Source organism: Erinaceus europaeus, chromosome 10 (genome assembly GCF_950295315.1).
Source record: "Erinaceus europaeus chromosome 10, mEriEur2.1, whole genome shotgun sequence".
NCBI classification, from domain to species: Eukaryota; Metazoa; Chordata; class Mammalia; order Eulipotyphla; family Erinaceidae; genus Erinaceus; species Erinaceus europaeus.
Genome location: NC_080171.1, coordinates 82,870,910 through 82,891,100, shown reverse-complemented (window position 1 = coordinate 82,891,100; position 20,191 = coordinate 82,870,910). Strand labels below are relative to the sequence as shown.

The 20,191-nt window shown below is 48.2% G+C and overlaps 1 protein-coding gene across 8 annotated transcripts in view; it reads right to left on the bottom strand.

The window, feature by feature from the left end:
* COL27A1 (collagen type XXVII alpha 1 chain) overlaps window positions 1-20,191 on the bottom strand; it is a 156,648-nt gene that overhangs the window by 11,201 nt on the left and 125,256 nt on the right. For 5 of the 8 annotated variants that reach the window (XR_009552079.1, XM_060199997.1, XM_060199998.1 and 2 more), the window contains 18 exons: window positions 19,317-19,370; window positions 18,466-18,573; window positions 13,446-13,499; window positions 13,237-13,344; window positions 10,107-10,160; window positions 9,131-9,184; window positions 8,052-8,108; window positions 7,828-7,881; window positions 7,333-7,386; window positions 6,995-7,048; window positions 5,832-5,885; window positions 5,644-5,751; window positions 5,106-5,213; window positions 4,093-4,200; window positions 1,139-1,192; window positions 619-681; window positions 231-284; window positions 35-70 (listed from right to left, as the gene is read on the bottom strand). Coding sequence is in view for 5 of the 8 variants with exons in the window: in XM_060199997.1 (XP_060055980.1) it covers window positions 35-70; window positions 231-284; window positions 619-681; window positions 1,139-1,192; window positions 4,093-4,200; window positions 5,106-5,213; window positions 5,644-5,751; window positions 5,832-5,885; window positions 6,995-7,048; window positions 7,333-7,386; window positions 7,828-7,881; window positions 8,052-8,108; window positions 9,131-9,184; window positions 10,107-10,160; window positions 13,237-13,344; window positions 13,446-13,499; window positions 18,466-18,573; window positions 19,317-19,370 (1,236 nt within the window). In the remaining 3 variants the exon portion in view is untranslated. Of the gene's footprint in view, window positions 1-34; window positions 71-230; window positions 285-618; window positions 682-1,138; window positions 1,193-4,092; window positions 4,201-5,105; window positions 5,214-5,643; window positions 5,752-5,831; window positions 5,886-6,994; window positions 7,120-7,332; window positions 7,387-7,827; window positions 7,882-8,051; window positions 8,109-9,130; window positions 9,185-10,106; window positions 10,161-13,236; window positions 13,345-13,445; window positions 13,500-18,465; window positions 18,574-19,316; window positions 19,371-20,191 lie in introns of all 8 variants that reach the window. The other 3 variants (XR_009552080.1, XR_009552081.1, XM_060200000.1) reach the window with 3 other exon arrangements.

Genomic DNA, 20,191 nt, shown 5'->3' with positions numbered 1-20,191 from the left:
CCACCAGTGCAGTTCCCCCAGCCCATCCACTCACCAAGTTCCCTCGGCTACCTCTGTCCCCTTTCCGTCCCTGCAACAAAGCATGCACTAGTGAGAGGGGAGACCCATGTCCCGGAGGTGGGCAGCAGACTAAGAATCCCTTAGGTCTTGGATCATTCAGAGATGATCTGAAGCCAGGAAGGCAAGCCCCCCTACATCCTTAGTCTTTTCAGCCAGCCTCCTGCACGTACCGGGCGCCCTGAAGGTCCCAGGATGCCAAGGGGCCCAGCAATGCCTTCCATTCCCTAGAGGGGGGTGGGAGGGAGAGACAGAGAGAGAGAGAGAAAGATGACTTCATCATCTGGTGAGAATCAGATTCACAGGCCCAGGAGTGCCCTGTGTCTGGGTGTGGGCTAAAGATGGAAGGATGGGCATGAACTAAGGGTGGAGATGGGGAGAAAGACTGAGAAGGAGTCTTGGGACTTGGTGAGTGGGTGGACTGCTGGACATGAGGGGTGGGGGCTTTTATAGGGTGGGGTCACCCCTCTGTCCAGGCCTCTAACACAAGAGGAAGGAGCCTGCCCAGCTGATGACTGAGTTTTGTAAACTGTCTTTGGGGCAGGAAGAGAGGAGACTCACCATCAAGCCAGGTGGCCCTCGGGGGCCCTGGATGCCCTTGAAGCCGATGTCTCCAGGGGGGCCCTGAAGGAGGCAGAAGGAGAGTTGTGCATGGGAGGCCCTGGGATCAGGCCCTGGCAGCTCCATCTCCACCAGGCACTGGCCAGCCTTGGCTCTCCCTGTTGAGGTCATACTCAGGGGTGCCCAGGAGAGGAACAAATGTCCATAATTGCTAAACAAGTGCCAGTGAGCTGGTTCCATGCTGTCTGGGACACTGTGACAAACCTCTCTGCTATTACATCCACTTTATGGATGAGGAAAGTGAGGCACAGGGCTGGTAAGTTATGGAATTGGGCTTAGAACCAGTGTCTACTGCAGTGTGAGGACTGTGTGTGTGTTGGAGGGGGGGTTGTTGCAAAGACAGTATGCTCCAGCTCACACTGCAAGTGCTCAAGGGATGTTTGTGGAATGAATAAACGTGTACACAAATATGTGAGTGGATAGGACTCTGGCATGAATAGGGTGGTGTGGGAATCTGTACCTTAGGTCCGAAGAGGCCAGCCATTCCTGGGAAACCCATCTCACCAGAATCACCCTGTGGAGAGAATAGGAGGAGGTGTGTGACTGAGGCCAAAACAATGGTGCTTGCCAGGGACAAGAGACCCTAGGCCTGCTTTCTCTTAGGAACTCCAGCCACTCCACCATGAGGCAACCAGCAGAGTGTGAATAGTGCACAAATTAGACACCAGGTCAGTCTGTACTCAAAGGGAGCAGGTGCTTAGGTTCTCTGTCAGATGAGAAGTAGAGGCCAGCTCAGGGATTCCATGAGGAATGTTCTAGAACATTCAGCATTTTTTTGTCCTAGATCTTCAAGGCAAAGAATGAAAGGACTGGCACTCTTCTCAACTCCTCCTCAAAGCACTGTTAAGGGGTGATCCCCTAAAAGTAAAGGGCCTGTTAGCAGAGGGACTATTTTGAGAGCTTGTTTGGAGGTTCTAACAGGGCAGTGCAGCTACCCTCGACTGAAGTCCGAAGACCTCTATTTGGGGAAGGCCGTACTCTTTGACTGAGCACACAGCTTCGGGGAGGAGGGACACACATGGAGTGGTGAGAGAGGAACGGGACACCTGCCTAGCCAGCCATATCAGCCGAATCAACCCTGGCGATCAATGGGATGACAGGTATCGCAGCCAGATCAGAGGGCCTACTTTGTACCAATTGTTTTCTAAAATGGTTGTACCATCTTGTATTCCTCTTATAGAAGAATGGGAGAGTTCCAGTCCACCTACAGCCTCACTGATGCTTGATGTGGGCAATCCATTTAAGATGTCCACCATTCTGCCTTTGTTTAATGACTAGTGATACTAATCCTCTCATGTACTTATTTAGTTTAGCATCATGTTTTTACCTTTTTGTGGCCTTTTGGACCACTTTTTTTCCTTTATTGTGTGTGTGAGAAAGAAACAGATCAGAGCATTGCTCCATCATATGCAATGTCAGGTACTGAACACAGGATTACACACATTTACCAGTGAGCCACCTCCCCAGTTCTTTTCTCTAATCTTCTTTGAAGTGGCTGCTAAAATTTCTTGTTTGGTTTTGTGTGTGTATGTGCATGTGTGGTTGTTGTGATAGCTCCAAGGTCTCACACATGCATAACTTCATAATTTCTGGCCAACTGCTTCATTCTTTTTACTTCAGAGAGAGAAACACAAAGAGGGGAAGAGATACCACAGCCCAGAGCTTTTCCTGGTGTCATGTTGTTCCCAATGTGGTGCCAAGGGCTTGAACCTGGGCTTTGTGCAAGGCAAGGTACATGCCTCACTTGGTGGGTTATACCTTGGCTCCCTGATTGATTAGACTGTTTATTTTCTTCTTATTGGCTTTTGAGTGTTCTCTATATATTCTACACATAAGTTATTTATCTGACAGCTGACTGAGCATTTTCTCCTAGTCTATGGCTTGCCTTTTTACTCTCTTAACAGGGTCTTCCAAAGAGTAAAAAAATATATATATATAAATAAATAAATATTTGTTTATTTATTTATTTATTCCCTTTTGTTGTCCTTATTGTTTTATTGTTGTAGTCATTGTTGGATAGGACAGAGAGAAATGGAAAGAGGAGGGGAAGACAGAGAGGGGGAGAGGAAGATAGACATGTGCAGACCTGCTTCACCGCCTATGAAGCAACTCCCCTTCAGGTGGGGAGCCAGGGTTCAAACCCGGATCCTTCTGCCGGTCCTTGCACTTCGCGCCATGTGTGCTTAACCCACTGTGCTAGCGCCCAACTCCTCCAAAGAGTAAAATTTTAAATTTTGACAAAGCTCAATTTAGCAAATTTTTATGGGCTATGTTTTTGGTATTCTAAGAAGTCTTTGTCTAACTCAAGAGGTTAAAGACCTTCTCTGCTTTTTAAAAGAAGTTTCAGCCAGCATTTTTAGTGGTACATTTAGATGACTTAGCTATGCTAGCTTCATTTTTTGTGTATTGCAATAAAGTTTACAATTTATCTGACATCTTTTGTTTGAAAAACTTTTCTTTGTCCATTTTTGTTAAAATCACACCTTTGTTTAAACTCACATATATGTGTCATGTATGTGATGCATTTCTGGAGTCTGTTCTGTTCCTTTGACATACTATTACATATATTGGTGTTTGGTTGTCTTTGCTACTTCAAATTGGCTTTTATTTATTTATTTTTCACATGGAAAGACAGAGACAGAGGTACAGAGAGAAAGACAGCACAGCACTGAGGATTCCCCCAGTGCAGGCTCTAACCTGGGTCTCATCTCTGATCTACCAGTATATTGACAGCAATATCATACATGTTTTATAATTGTAGCTTTATCATAGGTCTTGGCATGGGATACTGTTAGACCAATGTTGTTACTTTCTTTTTTTCTTTCTTTTTTTTTTTTACAAGTTGTTTTGGTCATTTCAGGCATTTTGCATGTTCAGATGAATTTTAGAATCAGTTTGTCATTTTCTTTCCTTTTTTAAAATGTATCATTAGAGAGTGAATTCAGGGTCTTACACATACTTAATACAGTTTTGTGGCAATCTAGACCCAACTCTTTTGCTCATTTTTTATCTAGGGAAGAAGAAAGAGATGAGATTACCCTAGCATTACTTCATCATCCATGGTGATCCATTATATTGAATTACAAACTATATAACATATAATATATTATATAAATTATATAGACTAATTTTCACATATGTCACACTTTCAGTTTTAGAATGAATTTCAACAGAAAGTTAATTAACCTTTTTTGCATAGTCTTAGTTTGCATGGTAAGAATGTTAAGAAATCTTGTATTAACATTTATGAGAAAAAAATACTTTGACATCAGAGTATCTGGTATCCAGTGAGCGTTCTGTTCTGTTCTTATTCAGAGCAGGCAGTCTCTCTCTCTCTCTCTCCGTGTGTGTGTGTGTGTGTGTGTGTGTATGTGTGTGTGTGTGTGTGTGTGTGTATCCCTAGGGCTCACTCACCAGTTGGCCTTTGGATCCAGGCGCCCCCTGACTCCCAGGAAGCCCCATTCCGCCTTCTGTCCCTCGCTTGCCGGGGGAACCCAGCTGTCCAGGTAACCCACTTTCACCCTTAAAGAAATACCAAAATGACCAGTTAAGTGGGGGATGTCTCTTGAGGGAGGGTACAGTAAAAAAGAAGAAGAATGAATCTTTTGGGGGTCATCTGAGGCCCCAGAGTTGGGGGCTGTGGGGGGAGGCAAGGGGTTTATAACAGTTTCCTGAAGGAAGAATGTCTGTCCTGTCTTTTCTCATCTCCCCTCACTCATCCACATGAACCCTAACCCTAATTATCATTTCTCTCCCACAGACCACCCATCTCTGGGAGTGTGTGTGTGTGTGTGTGTGTGTGTGTGTGTGTATGGGGGGGGTGTTAAACCTGGAAATTCAGTTTTAGGCATAAAAATCTTCTGTATAAGCACTAAGATATCTCTCTGACCCATCTAAAAAGAAGTCTTATAGAAGGGTTGAAGGGCCAGGTGGTGGCACATCTGGTTGAGCCCACAAGGACCCAGGTTCAAGCCCCTGGTTCCCACCTGTAGGGAGAAAGCCTTGCAAGTAGTGAAGCAGTGTTGCAGGTGTCTCTCTGTCTCTCCCCTTCTCTATCACTCCCTTCCCTCTCAATTTCTGACTGTCTCTATCCAATAAATAGAGATAATTTAAGAAAGGGTCTTGGAGGCAAGAAACATCTATTATTCCAAAAATTCCCACAAGAGGGAGCTGATGGACAACCCTATAACTTGTGGATATTTCAAGGGCCCAATAGGGGACACTATTAATTGCTACTTGGATAAACTAGCTCTTAAGTCCTTTTCAAACTTGGACCAGGGACCTCTGAGACAGGTCAGCAGAACAGACTCTATTTATTACCCAGAACCTGGACATGGGTGTACATGTCCCCTTTATAGTCACTTAGTATTATTAGTAGCCAGGCACAAAGGGTGGAGGGTAGGCAGGTGGCTTCAAAAGTGTCCAACCTTGAATCCTGGGGGCCCCTGTGCTCCAGGCAAGCCAGCCACACCTGCATTTCCTCTCTTCCCAACAGGACCCAGGGGGCCAGGCTCCCCATCATCTCCCTGCTCCCCCTGTAAAGAAAGAGCGTGAAAGAGTTTCCCATGTTTTGGGAAATAAGGGATTGAGGAGGTCAGATGGTTGGAGACAGGGTGCAGCCTGGATGGATCTGATGGGGGGGGGGTAGTGGTGTGGGGGTGGGGATGGCAGGATGGATCAGGGGTGGCAGATGCTCCTGTCACACTTCCTATGTGAGGGTGGTTGGACCAGGGGAACAAGAGGAGTCACAGACATTCTCTAATGGAAGGGGGGCCTCTTAAAAAATAGGGTTCTGTCTACTGGGTACAGGGTTATTTTCTGGGTGCTGGCATGGGAGGGGGATAATACTCTAAGGTCCCAAGGGGTGAGGTCACAACAGCCCAGGAAAATTCTGAATATGAGTTTCCAAACCCACTCTCCCTCTCCACCTCAAAGGAGACAGTATGTGAAGCCCCAGTTGCTCACCTGCTGTCCTGCTTGACCATCATTGCCAGGAAGCCCATCTGATCCAGCGACCCCCTCAGGGCCCTGTCTGCCAACCACACCCTGGGGTCCCGGAAGCCCCTGCAGGCCCTGGCAGTACAGGAGAAGCAAGTGAGAGCCTTGAGGGAGGGCAGGGGGTTCCATCTGGAGGGCAGGCGTAGGTCACTCACCTGGATCCCCCTCCGTCCTGGTGCCCCAGCCTTGCCTTGCTTTCCCTTTGGTCCCTGAAAGATCAAGGAGGCACATGAGCAAGGCTGCCTGGAAGAGATATCGGATCCCAGCACCTCTGAGATGAGGAGTGGAGAAGAGGATCTAGGGCCCCTGTGTAGCTAGGTCTCCCCTTCTCTTGGGTCACAGCATCTAAATTACAGATGGGTCCAAGCACACTGACTTCAGGAGCCCAGGGCAGGACTGCCCTTGGAAACTTCCAGGGTTGTCACTGGCCCTGTGTTGGGCCCTACCTCACTGGCACCCCCTGCTGAATGGCTGTGGGCATTGATAATTTCCTCCTGGGAACCTAAGCTTTTGGCTAGCTGGTCCATTTGATACTATAAACATTTTAAGTATCTGGGAAGTGATGGGGGCAGGGGAGGGGGAAGCTATGGAGTGGATGTGTAAGAGAAGGGGAGCAGTTATAGGGGACAAAGGATAGGGCATTAAGACTGCTAGCATGGGGAGAAACGTAGGACAGAGATAGAGTATCAGACACTTGTGCTTGGGGCCAGGAGGTGGCACACCTAGTAGAGCACATATTTCACCATGTTCAAGGACCTGAGTTCAAGATCTCAGTTCCCACTCGCAAGGGGGAAGCTTCCCAAGCCATGAAGAAGTGCTGCAGGTGTCTCTCTCTCTTCCTCTCTATCTGCTCTTTCCCTCTCAACCTATCTCTGTCCTAGCAAAATTAAAATAAAACAAATATTAAAGAAATGATTCTCAGAGGGGGGCAGGCAGTGGCATACCGGGTTAAGTGCACACATTACAGTGCACAAGGACTCTGGTTCAAGGCCCTGGTCCCCACTTTCATGAGTGGTGAAGCAGGGCTGCAGGTGTCTCTGTCTCTTTTCATCTCCATCTCCCCCTTCCCTCTCAGTTTCTCTCTGTCTCTATCCAATAAGAAATAAATAGAATTTTTTTTAAATCATTCTCTCATGGGGTTAATGGTTTACAGCACAGTTGCTGACACGAGTGCAATTTCTTATTTCTCTGTGATAGGTGTCTGCAGAACATTCTCACCACCAATTTAGGACCTTTCCTGACTGCTGGGTCCTGTCTTTTCCCTTGCCTGGGTCTCAGTCACCCCTCTTCACCCTCAGGACACTTGGTATAATAATACCTCTTCTCCTTTTGATCCTTTGGGTCCCAGTCGCCCCCGGGGTCCCGGATGTCCCTGCAAACCAAGGTGAGATGACGCAAGGCAGCCCCAGGATTCTCTCCCGGGGAAGGGTGGCCAGTCTCCGCCTGGAGGGGGAGGGGTGGGGGAGGGTTTTGGGGGTGTAGGTGCTGGGGGCGCACACAGGGTCAGGACTGGAGAACTGAGAATGGGCTGCCCATGGTTCTCCTGCAGAGAGGGCTCCTTTAAGCCTTAAAGGGTCCAGTTCAATCATTCATTCTCAGATTGGGGTCCCACCCATTTCAGATCAGGAGGGGGATCAGACAGGAAGCTCCACTCACAGGTCGGCCCTGCTGACCCGGATTTCCACGGAGGCCTTGAACACCCTCCTGTCCCTGGAATTCAAGGAGAGACAGGTGAGGGGTGTTGGGGTCACTTCTGACCTGAAGAAGCCCCCAGAAAGGGTTTGTGCTTCCTAAGGGCATGCTCCTGACACTCCCAGCCATAGTGGTCTCATCTGTAAAATGGGTGACATAGCCACACATGCAAAGGAACAGGAGAGCAGATACTGGGGTTCATTCAATGGCACGCCTCCTGCTTCTGCTCCCCAACCACTGCCTCCTCTCCTCTGTCAGGAAAGGCCTGGAACCTTTGCCCTTTCAGCATGAATTGAGTCTTGTGCTCTGGGTCCAGGGTCAGGGTTCATTTTACTATTGTGGCTTCTCTGCCAGCAAAGGCTCTTCTGACTCCAGGTCACAAGTAATGGGGCCCAGACCATGTAATACCATCTCTTAGGACACCTCCATGCAGCCAGCAGTGGGTGTGCTCATACTTACAGGGTAGCCAGGGTCCCCAGGTTCTCCTCGGTCCCCACGAGCACCCACAGGGCCCTGAGGGACAAGGACAACAGCATATGTGGAGTCAGTTGGGGTAGGGGAGGCAGAACCCAGACCCTGTCAGCCACACCCTCTGCAGAGCTGGTAGTCTTCTCACCCTGTTTAGCCCCTGTTCCCCCACTCACTCACCACAGACATGGTCCAGATGAGCAAGTGAGACTTACCCGATCTCCAGGGGGCCCAGGGAGACCCTCAGCCTTGCCATCCTCGCCTTGCTCCCCCTGTGAACATAGAGTGAGGACAAATCATCACTCCTGGTGGATTTGGGGGCTCCACAGGGAGGCCTGAAGGGCCCTCATGTGTCTAACTGGGGCTCTAGTTAGAGAGACTGAGGGCAGAGAGGGGAGGGCAGGTATGAGGTCAAAGCCAGCCTTGGGTACAGAATGGAACTGTGGGACACAATATAGCACTCTCTACCCCCCCCCCACCTGCTGGGCACCCCAGCTGATGTCCTTGGGATGGAAGACAGGAAATAGAATAGAGTAGAGACCACTGTCACTCGGCTCTGCACAGGACCTTTAGCAGGCCAAGCAAGATCTCAAAGCCTTTCCTCAGCTGGGGAATGGAGGGAGGTAGGGCACAAGGGACCATGGCCTCTGTACCTCCCATGGACAGAGAACCATGGCCCAAAGTCTAGGACTGTCTGATCTCAGTTGGGCATTCTGGGGAGTGGAGACTTCCCCTTCCTTCTTGTGTGGTTCTTGGTCCCTGTTATGGGGGAGGGGGGCTACTGGACTGGGGGCTTTAGGGAAGGGGGCCTGATTCACTTCCTGCGTTTCTTGCACCAGACACTTACTAAGGGTACATTTTATGGAATCCCTATATACAGCAGTATTCCCTACCCTGTGTGCTATGACTGCTACCTCCAATTTACAGATGGGGAAAATGATAACTAGGGCAGGTGACACTTAGCCAAGGCCACATAGGAACCATGGGTTAGTCTGCACTGAAAGCTAGCCATTGGCATCTCCCCCACCACCCCTTACCCTTACAGCTATAGTTTGGAGATGCATATTTTAGTACCAGAAAGTCTTGAGGGGCTCCTTGTCTCCACTTCCTCCCTGTGACAAGAGACTCATGCTATCACCCCAGCCCTTCAGAACACTGCCTTATAGGCTACTGCTTGCCTGGCACAGCCATAGTGACAGTGGACTGCAGTCTGCCCCCTTGGCTGGTCATGGTGTGACTTGGGGGGTTGCTGCCTGGAGTAGACACAAGGAGTACATGCTCCCCAGATACCTACCTTTTCACCTTTTGGTCCAGGGGGTCCAATGGACCCTGTGATGCCTTTGTGTCCCTGAAGGAAGCAAGATGGCAAGAGGAAAGAGCTTGAGGCAGTGAGGACATGGTTGGGAGGGGGCATATGACAAAGGACAGGGACTCAGAGATGGAGACACTGGGCTCTGCTGTGCTGTCCCAAGTTGCTGTGCAACTCTCAGAGGTGCCCTGTGCCTTTTGGGCCTTGGACACGCAGACATCCTGCATGGGCTTTAGACACACCTCTCAGGGGTGCACCTGTTCCAGGATGGGTGTGCCTGCTCTGACCTGGACCAGGTCTTAGGAGAGCCAGCTGTGTCCTCCAGAGCTGGGGCAGGGGTAAAAGCAGGAGCAGGGGTAAATCCTTGTGTGTTGTGTGTGTGTGTGTGTGTGTGTGTGTGAAGTGCTACAGCAACAGACACCCCGTGCTCCCCTTACTCCCTCTAGGTAGTCCTCACCTTCTTCTGTTCTCTCCCTCTCTGCCCCTCCTTGTGCCATGTCTCTTTCAGAAACAGAATTCCCTTGCCCCCAAACTTCACAAGCTGTCATGTTTGTACACCTGTTCTTTTACTACCTGAGCTTCAGTTTCCCTTTCTGAGAAGGCCCCTTGGCTTTCTAAGGTCTGACCTCTCCAGATGTGTAGTGGGGGTTTTAGCTCTGCCACCTCCAAAGGGGGAAGCCTCCTTGATGCAAAAGCAGGTTAGGACTCCTTGCTTCCCTGGAGAGCAGCTGGGGCATTCTGGGCTCTCAGCATCAGAAGGCAGGGTTCTGTGAAGGCTCAGGATGGGTGTCTGCCCCCACTCCCACCACGACACTGACACCCCACCACCACCACCAGGTCTATGGGCCCAGGTGTTCCCCAGGACTGAGAGACCATGGCACCCTAGAGAAACCACCAAGGTGGGTGGTGAAATGGGAGGGGTGTGGCCTGAATCCAAAGGGAGGGAGGGAGGCATCCTTACATCATATCCAGCCAGTCCCGGCTCTCCATGTGCCCCCATCCGGCCTGGAGCACCCTGCAAGAGGAGGAGATGGTGTTGGCTCAGAGCATGACTCTCACAGCAGAGATAGGCTTGGAGTCTCCCCTAGGCTCAGCCCAACAGCTTGGACACCCACTCTATCCTGAACCCAACCCAGGAAACCAAGTGTTTACCCCCTGCTCCCCCAGATCTCACTCCTTCCTGCTCCAGTAGCATATGACAGATGGATGCAGAATCTGGATTTATTATTATTTTTTTCTGAGCCAATTGTTAAAACAGAAATGTTATGGGGCTGAGGAGGCAGTACGATGGTTATGCAAAAGAATTTTATGCTTGAGTTCCACCATTAATACAGAGCTGAAGAGTGCTCTAGTTAAACAAAGAAACAAATGAAAACCAGAAGTAAAAACAAACAAGCAGAGTTCACTGGGTAGAGTGCCTGTCTTGCCCTACACATTGCCCAGGTGTGAGTCCCAGCACCACATGGGAGGTGCCATAGCAATGAAGGAAGCTCCAGTGCAGTAGTATTCCCCCACCCCATATCTAAAGTGGTCTGGGAGCAGTAAAATTACACATGCATGAGGGTCCAGCTATGCATACACTCTCACATATATATATTCAGAAGATGACAGATATGCTTCGGAAACTACTAGCTTGATTCATTAATTCATTCAATCAAAAGACTTTAAAATACATTAAATTATGGGTACTGGTAACTCACCCTGTAGAGTGGACATGTTACCATGAGGACCTGGGTTCAAGTCCATGACCCTCACCAGCAGGGGCAAGTTTCATAAGTGGTAGAACAGTGAGTGCTACAGGTACCTTTCCTCCTTCTCTCTCTCTCTCTCTGCCCTCACTTTCTCTATCCTTCCCTCCCTAAATCTGATCCACTGAAAGGGGAGTCTCTTCAATAAATGGTGTTGGAAAAAATGGGTTGAAACATGCGGAAGAATGAAACTGAACCACTATATTTCCCCAAACACAAAAGTAAATTCCAAGTAGATCAAGAACTTGGATGTTAGACTAGAAACGATCAAATACTTAGAGGACAATATTGGCAGAACTCTTTTCTGCATAAATTTTAAAGACATCTTCAATGATACAAATCCAATACCAAAGAAGACTAAATAAAAAATAAACCAATGGGACTACATCAAATAAAAAAGCTTCTTTACTGTCAAATGTAAGACATTAATCCCCCAATAAAGAAATTTTTAAAAAATTAAAAGTTTCTGCACAGCAAAATAAACCAATACCCAATGAGACTCCTCACAGAATGGCAGAAAATCTTTACATCAGACAAGAGGTTAATAACCAAAATATATAAAGAGCTTGCCAAACTCAACAACAAGAAAACAAATGACCCCATCCAAAAATGGGGAGAGGACATGGACAGAATATTCACCACAGAAGAGATCTGAAAGGCTGAAAAACATAAAAAAATGTTCCAAGTTTTTGATTGTCAGAGAAATGCAAATAAAGACAACAATGAGATACCACTTCACTCCTGTGAGAATGTCATACATCAGAAAAGGTAGCAGCAACAAATGCTGGAGAGGTTGTGGGGTCAAAGGAACCCTCCTGCACTGTTGGTGGGAATGTCAATTGGTCCAACCCCTGTGGAGAGCAGTCTAGAGAACTCTCAAAAGGTTAGAAATGGTCCTACCCTATGATCCTGCAATTCCTCTCCTGGGGACATATCCTAAGGAACTCAACATACCCATCCAAAAAGATCTGTGTACACATATGTTCTTGGCAGCACAATTTATAATAGCCAAAACCGGGAAGCAACCTAGGTGGCCAACAACAGACGAGTGGCTGAGCAAGTCGTGGTATAAATACATATTGTAATATGACTCAGCTATTAAAAATGGTGATTTCACTGTTTTCAGCCCATCTTGGATGGAGCTTGAAGAAATTGCGTTAAGTGAAATAAGTCAGAAACAGAAGGATGAATATGGGATGATCTTGCTCTCAGGCAGAAGTTGCAAAACAAGATCAGAAGAGAAAACACCATTACACCAAAGTAAAAGACTCTGGGGTGTGTGGGGGAGGGGGAAGAGTACAGGTCCTGGAAAGGGATGACAGAGGACCTAGTGGGGTTTTGTTGTTGTGTAGAAAACTGAGAAATGTTATACATGTATAAACTATTGTATTTACTGTCGAATGTAAAACATTAATCCCCCAATCAAGGAATAAAGAAAGAAAGAAATCTTATCCACTATCAAAAGAAAAGAAAAAATAGCCTCAGCAATAACCCTGGTGGCAAAAATAAACAAACAGTGAAAAGGAACCACTGTGTGGTGGTAGACAGAATTGGACTCTTAGCAGGAAGCTTAATGCAGTATATCTGCATACTGACTTGCACTGATACCCCCCTGAAACTTACATCATGTCATGACCACAGTACTACTGTGGAATCGTACAAACTAATAGTTACATCAATCACACTAAAATTAAAGATGATAAATCCTGGAAACTCAACCTCCTCCTCAATGATTTTTCCCTGTGTTACTGTTTAGGGGGTTATTTCTGTTGGTTAGAACATATGTGGGAGAACATTCTAGATCACAGCATGCCCCTGCCCAGTTCTCAAGGATGTCATATGGGCAGCCTGATGTCAGCCACAATGGAGGATTCACACCAAGGGGCCTGGAAAATGTCACAACCAAATGCCGAACCACCTCTGCTGGCTCCTCTTGGGGTCTTCCTCCTCCTGTAGCCATCACCCCTCAGGGGTTCTCCCTTCCAGGCCAGCAAGGCTCTGGGACACCCTCAGAGTCACCTGGGTCCATAGCATCTTCTCCTTGATCCTCATCATGAATCTCTTTCCATTGAGGAAGATCCTCTTCAGGGCTGGTCCCCTGCCCACTTTCCCCCACCCCCAGTCCCAGTGGATTTCTCTAAGGAGAGGGGCTTCAGCTTCTATGAGCTTCCCAAAGGAGTCACATGATTTAAAGGTGGTAGGGATAAGGAACCACCAGAGTTGCAGCTGACAGCAGGGGAGGGTAATGCTAGCGCAGAGGTGCCTCCTTTTCTGTCTTCAATCTCCCTGTTCCAGGCCTGACCCCCTCTCCTCCTGGCCCGTCCTCCCATAGAGTTTTCTCACCGTTGGTCCAAGGCTGCCCCGGGACCCTTTAGGGCCTAGGGTGCCAGGGGGTCCAGGGTCTCCAGGGGTGCCCATCTCACCCAGATGTCCTTGGTAGCCCTTGGACCCCTGCAGTGGGAAGAGAGACAGACTGTCACCAACCCTGGAGGCTGGGACAGAAGACAGTGAAGAAGGGAGGAGAGGGGGTGATGACAGGGAAGGTGTCCTACCTTGGCTCCAGTTCGGCCCTTTTCTCCCTGCTTCCCTGGTTTTCCTTCAGGACCCTGCAAGAGAAGCAGAGGAGGGAGGGGACTATGAGGATGAGAGAACTGAGGCAAATCCACAGAGCAGAGTCAGAGTGCATAGTTGGTAAAGCACATGTCACCAAGTACAAAGACTCAGGGTTCAAGTCCCAGGACCCCACCTGTGGGGGGCATGGGCTCAAAGCTTCATGAGTAGTGATGCCAAGTGTCTCTCTTTCTCTGATTCTCACCTTCTTTCAAAACAAACAAAACTCCATTTTGGGCTCAACACCTGTGTGACCTTGAGCATGACCTAGTTTCTTGTGCTCACCTCTCCGTGGGGGCAGAAGAGGTTTTATCTGCTGCAGGTTCAACCTGGTGACACAGGGTCACATTGGGGAGTGCCCTGTCACACTGTTGTCTCAGTCCTTGTCTTCCTGGGAGTAGCTCTCTGCATGGTGCCACATGTGTTCTCACACTCCCAACATTCCAATCCACCTTCTTTGAGACCCTGAGCAGTAAGCACTGTGCAGAACCACTCCTGAAGTTCAGATGGCCAGGCATCCCCAGAATGAAGTGACCTGCCCAGGCCCCCTGCTCTGTGGTGGGGGGTTCTGACTCAGTTGCAGATCAATTTCAGTGCACACCCAGGGCTTAGGGTGATGACAGGTAGGCAGGGAGGTTTCCACACCCCCTTCACTCCTGAGATGAGAAGTGTCACCTGACATCCCTGAGGCCAAGTCCCCAAGCAGGGTCCTTTTCTCAGGGGCTGGGGCTGGGGGCTCCTTTACACTGTGCCAGTCCAATGCCAACTCCACTCTCCCAGTGGCACCCATTGTCACTCCCTCTAAATGACTGCTTTGCCCCCTGCCTCTGCAGGGTATCCCAAAATGCTTGGAAGGGGTCATAATCTGATTTTGTCTCTATAGTTATTCAGTAGGAGTGAATAAAGGTATATAAGTATGCATGTGTACATGTAAGAAATGAAAGAAAGACAGAGAGAAGGGGAGAGAGAGAATTCCAGTGCAAGGCTGTGCAACACTGCACCAGAAAAGACAGGGTTTCTGGTCTGGAATGGACTCCCCAACTACCTCCAGAGGACAATCGCCTCCAGGCCTCAACTTCACAGGTAGCTCGGAAGAACATCTATGCTCTTGCTAAGCACTGAAGAACTGGGTTTATGTGATTCCTTTGGCTGTATGAACAGTGATGCCCACTATAGGATAAAGGAGGTGAGGGTTTTATCTGGGAGAAGAAGCTACACTGTAAGAAGAGGTCCTGCCTAACAGAGATGGAGGAGACCAGGGACAGGGCATTCCACAGCAGCAAGGCATGGCTGAGCTCACCCAGAAGGACCTGCCTCCTTCCTGCAGATCTTTGCAGCTCACCTGTGGCTGGGCAGCCCTGTTTTCTGGGTTGTGGGCAGAGGGAACTGACTCAGAGCCTGGCTCTGACTCATCACAAGGAGAAATGTATGCACATGTATTAGAGAACACTGTCCATCACCAAAGGGTGATGCCAATCAGACCACTCTAGGGCTTCAGGAAGCAGGAGAAGCAGCTCTGGAAGGACCCAAGCAAATTTCTGTGCACCCTGGGGCTCACAAACTCAGGAGGTCCTGGACGTATACCTTTCCTCCATGACTCAGTTTCTCCACTTCTGACAGGTTAGTCATTTTTTTTCACCTATTTTATTGGGGAGTAAATGACTTACAATACAGTTGTTAACACATAAGTAAGACTGATAATCTCACTATAATTAGGTGTGTACAAGACACTCTCCCTCAACTTAGGTTTTTTTTTTTTTTCCTCCCAGGAACCCAGAGCCCCTCCAACTCATCCCTTTTCCTCCTTCTTCAGAGTCCTTTATTTTGGTGCAATATGCCACACCCACTTTCCAAGTTTCACCTTGTGTTTTATTGTCCTTGCGTTTTGTGTTCCACCTATGAATAAGATCATTCAGTATTTGACAGGATGGTTTTGAGCTAGCTCTGCACTATCCAGTGTGGTATTCCCTCACCACATAGGGCTACAACCTCTTGATATGTTGCCATTGTGAGAGAGGCACTAATTCCGTTTTTTTTTTTTTTTTTCATGTCACTCTATTGGCTCTGATGGGCCCTTTCCAGCTGGGTTCATACCCCATGATGAGAGATTCAGAGGGCTTAGTGGGATGAGGCTGTGGAGCCAAAATGGAGATCTGGCTGGGCTTCCAACCATCTAGGTGTGTTTCTAGAAAGGCCCCTGTGGCTTTTAAAATTCTATTTTTGAAGATTCAGTTGGCTCTCAGTCATGGATTGGGAGATACTTACCTTGCAGCAAGCACTAGTGCCAAAGAAACTCAAATACAGGCCTCTTGCTGTCTGTCATCAGAGGTGTACTCTGTGTGGCACCTGTGTACCTCTCTTTCCAGTTCCAGGAGGTGAGAGATGAGAATTGACAGCAAGAGTCATCAGTACAGTTACTATCACTGCCACCACCATCAGCACTTTCACCACCCCTAGTCACCACTACAGTCAGCACAATCACTACTATCACCACCACTACCACCATCACCACCACCATCACCACCACTGTGTTACCAGCTTCCGTCACCTCTCCCTCCAAATTCACAATCAACTTTTTCTATAGCTTGTGTCTTTTGACAAGTGCTTTCCTAGTCAGTTTCACTGATTCTTAGAGATGAGTAAATGAAGGCTCAGAGAGAGACAGTGATTTGCCCAAGGCCACAGAGAGAGTGACTGGGTTTAGGAAGGTTCCTGCCACATGTGCTGTCCATTGTACAGTCCCAATACTCAAAGGATCACTAATCAAGGCACCCTTGGAAGCTAAAAGTTAAAAGGATCACAGCATATATTTCTTCCAAATCCTTCTTCAGGCCAAGGGTGTGGCCCGGGGAGGTCAATATCAAGTGAAAGGTCACACAGCAAGTTGCTGATGAACAGTCGAAGCCAGAGCCTCTCCTCTTTGGCCCATTTCCCCACACTTGAGCCAACCTCAGGGGAGGCCTCCCGGCTTGGAAGTGTGAGCATGTGACTCAGCTGTTTGCTGACCTCACTCTGTAGCAACCACTGGGGTGAGGGGACATCTAGCACTTCAGTTTTATTTTTAGGAAACAAATATTTTCCCACAGCCACAGTTAGTGACAGGCTAATTTGAACTCACCCAAGTTACTCATTTTAATTTCATGCCAGGAGGCGAGAAGCATCTGAATGAAACTGGACTGCTATGTCTGGGAAACAACATAAAGTTCTCTACTCTGGGGATTTAGATCAAAAGGGGGGACTGGGTTAGAAGTAGAGTTCTTAGGGTAGACCCCATCGGGCAGCTCACCTGAAAAACAGTCTAATGCATTTGTTGCAAGTTCCAGTGGACTAACTCAGCATTCCCTATTTCTGGGTCACGCATGCATAACCTTCTCCGCTGGGTACCCTTCCCACAACCGTCACTCCCATTCCCCTCCCTCCTAAAAGTCAAGTCCAAAGGCACTGGTGGAATATTTGAGGCACTCTGAAACCACCTTTGATAGCTCAACTGGTAGAGTGGAGGACTGTAGAGAAGAGGCACTCTGAAATTAGCCTCTGCGACCTTTTAACCAAGTCCTGGAGGTCTGACTTTCAGGAGAAGGAAGTCTGAGAGATCAGGAGTCAGGAGATCTGAGTTCAGTTTCCAGCTCTACACTATTTCCTAACTGTGTGAAGCTGGGCAAGTTCCTTCCCTTCTCTGATCTTTGTATCTGACTACAAACACTCATATAATTTTTTTCCCTAGGGTGGAAGGGCAGAGCTTCTTTTCTCTCTTTTGACCTTTCCCCCTTTCTTTCTTCATTTGTTTTTAACAGTGCACTGCTCAGCTCTGGCTTATGGTAGTGTGGAGTACTGAACATGAGACTTTGAAGCCTCAGGCATGAAAGTCTTTTTGTATACCTATTATACTATCTCCCAATCTCCCCAACCCATTTCTCTGTCTTGTCTTTTTTTTTTTTTTTGGTAAATATTTATTTATTTATTCCCTTTTGTTGCTCTGTTGTTTTATTGTTGTAGTTATTATTGTTGTTATCGATGTTGTTGTTGGATAGGACAGAGAAAAATGGAGAGAGGAGGGGAAGACAGAGAGGGGGAGAGAAAGATAGACACCTGCACACCTGCTTCACTGCTTGTGAAGCGAATCCCCTGCAGGTGGGGAGCCGGGGGCTCAAACTGGGATCCTTAAGCCAGTCCTTGCACTTGGTGCCACATGCACTTAACCCGCTGCACTACAGCCCAACTCCCTTCTCTGTCTTTTCAATCAACAGTGTTTCTTCATCTCCCAGGATCCACCCCAGACTGGATGTCAAAGGCATAAATGTCAGGCTGGGGAGATAGCTCAGTCTGTCCAAAGTATCAATTTGCATGCCTGAGGTCCCAGAAGCTGTAGGTTCAATCCCCAGCACCACCTTAACAAAATATAAATTGAGTTGTAAAACAGCTCACATAGACAGCGCTCTGCATTGTCATATGCACAAACTATATTTGAGCTTGGCTGCCAGTGCACGAAGGAAGCTTCAGTGCTGTGGTTTCTTTGCCTCTCTCTGTGTCTCTGTCTAAAAAGTGAACCCAGCATAGTGAAGCCCAAGATGGATAAGATGAATAAACAGACTATAATACAAATAAAGGTATAAATATAAATCAGACAAGGTCTTAGCTTTCTAGGGGCTAAGACACACTCTGGCAGATACAGTGACTCAAAGGTTAGCCTGAGGGTCAGAGAAGGCTTTCTGGAGGAGATGGTGTCTGTGATCACAGCTTAGGGTCAGAGAGGAGTTGAGCAGGTCACAGTGGGAAGGTGAGAAAGATTGAGTGTGCACAGAGGTAGGTGTGTGGGCTTGAAGTCAGAGAGCTCTAGCAGGCTGGCAGGATGAAGCAGCAGAGGCCAAGTCTATGCAGGTGAGGCAGTGAGGGATGGAGAGGTGTTGCTCCAAGGGGCTGGGTAGGCTGGCTCAAAGGCCTGCTGGGTACTGGCACACTCACCCGGATTCCAGTAATGCCAGGAGGCCCTGGGGGCCCATCCTCGCCCTTCAGCCCCTCCTGGCCCTTCTCGCCACGTTCACCATCCGGACCAGGGTCACCCCTGTCACCCTAAGTTGGAAAGCCATGGGGAAGGGGAAAGAGAGAATAAATTAGTCATGAAGCACTTTAAAGGCCCCAGACCTCAGAACACCATTCAGATGGCATAGCTGAAAGTCCCCAGATTAGAAAGAAAATAGATTCTACCTGGGACCCTCATGAGGAACAGGCAAGAAGCCATTATGGAGTACCAGGTCCAGGGACTGGGTCAAAATTTCAGGTCAATGGCAGAGCATGAATGAGAACCTAGAGGTTCTAGTTCCTTCTTATTCTTCTAGTTCTCTATCCAGGAGACAATTCCCCTGCCCCATCACCCCTGAGGTCTTGCTTATTAAATTCTTTTTTTCTTTTCTTTCTTTTCTCACCACTGTGAGACCTGGGGCTTAAACAAATGTCCTTGAGTAAAGTAATGTGTGACCTGGGGCCCAGCATAGAGCCAGCCAGCACCTTTATTCAAGGGAAGCTTCAGTCTCAAGGAGACAAGTGGAAGGTCATGGCATCCCCAGTCATACCTGGGGGCTGTGGAGCTGGGCAGGGCACACCCCCCCACCATCTATCCTGCTCCACACAGGGTAGGGGCTCAGAATTAACCCTTAGAATTTCAGGAAAATATGGAACTTTGGGGAGAAAATTTAGATGTTTGTAAGAAGGATAGTGGGGAGTGGGGTGGGGAGTGAAGAGGCAGAAATTAGCTCCAGAAGATATACACAGATACCAACAAACACACACCCCAACTCCTGGCCTAGGACACTTACCTTCAGTCCATCAGGCCCTGTGGGACCACTGTCACCCTCCAGGCCTGGCTCTCCCTGGAAAAGGGTGGTGGGGAAAGATAAAGAGATATAACTGGGGAGAGGGCCCCCAGCATGCTTTTACTCACCCCCCACTCTCTCAAGCAAATACCCTACCCTTATTTCCAGGGAAGAGATGGAATAAATGAAAGGCTGGAAAGTGGAGGCACCCACTTTCAGTATTCCACAAGAGTGGCAACTCCTCCACCCCCCGCCAAACCACAGGTAGCTGTGTCTGCAGGGTGAGGTGGGGTGGGAGACATGGGAGGTCACAGGTGAGTAGGGGCTGGCTACAGAGTTGCCTATACCCCTCTCCATCTCATGAAGCTGGACTGGGAGACAGTGCAGTTCAGCCTAGTGGTTGAAAATAGGCTGTAACACCAGACAGACTTGAGTCCCCAAGGAAATTTGCTCAGAGTTCACATTAGAGCCTTGCAAACTAGGTCCACAGTGTAAGGACAGCCTAAGAGAGAGACAAGTTTCTTCTCCTCTTCCTCTTTCTCCTTCTTCTTTTTTTTTTTTTTTTTTCTCCTTCTTCTTATTACCACCACCAGGGACATCATTGGGGCTCAGTGCCATTACTATAAATCCATTGCTCCCAGTGGCCATTTTTTCTTTCTTTCTTTCTGTTTTATTTGATAGGACAGAAAGAAACTGAGAGTGCAGGGGGAGATTAGAGGAAGAGAAAAAGATAGACACCAGCAGACCCACTTCACTGTTAGTGAAGCATCCTCCATGCAGGTGGGGAGTAGGAGCTTGAACCCAGATCCTTGCACATGGTAATGTATGTGCCTGGACCCTAAGAGACAAACTTTGTAGATTTCTTTTGGAAAAGGAGA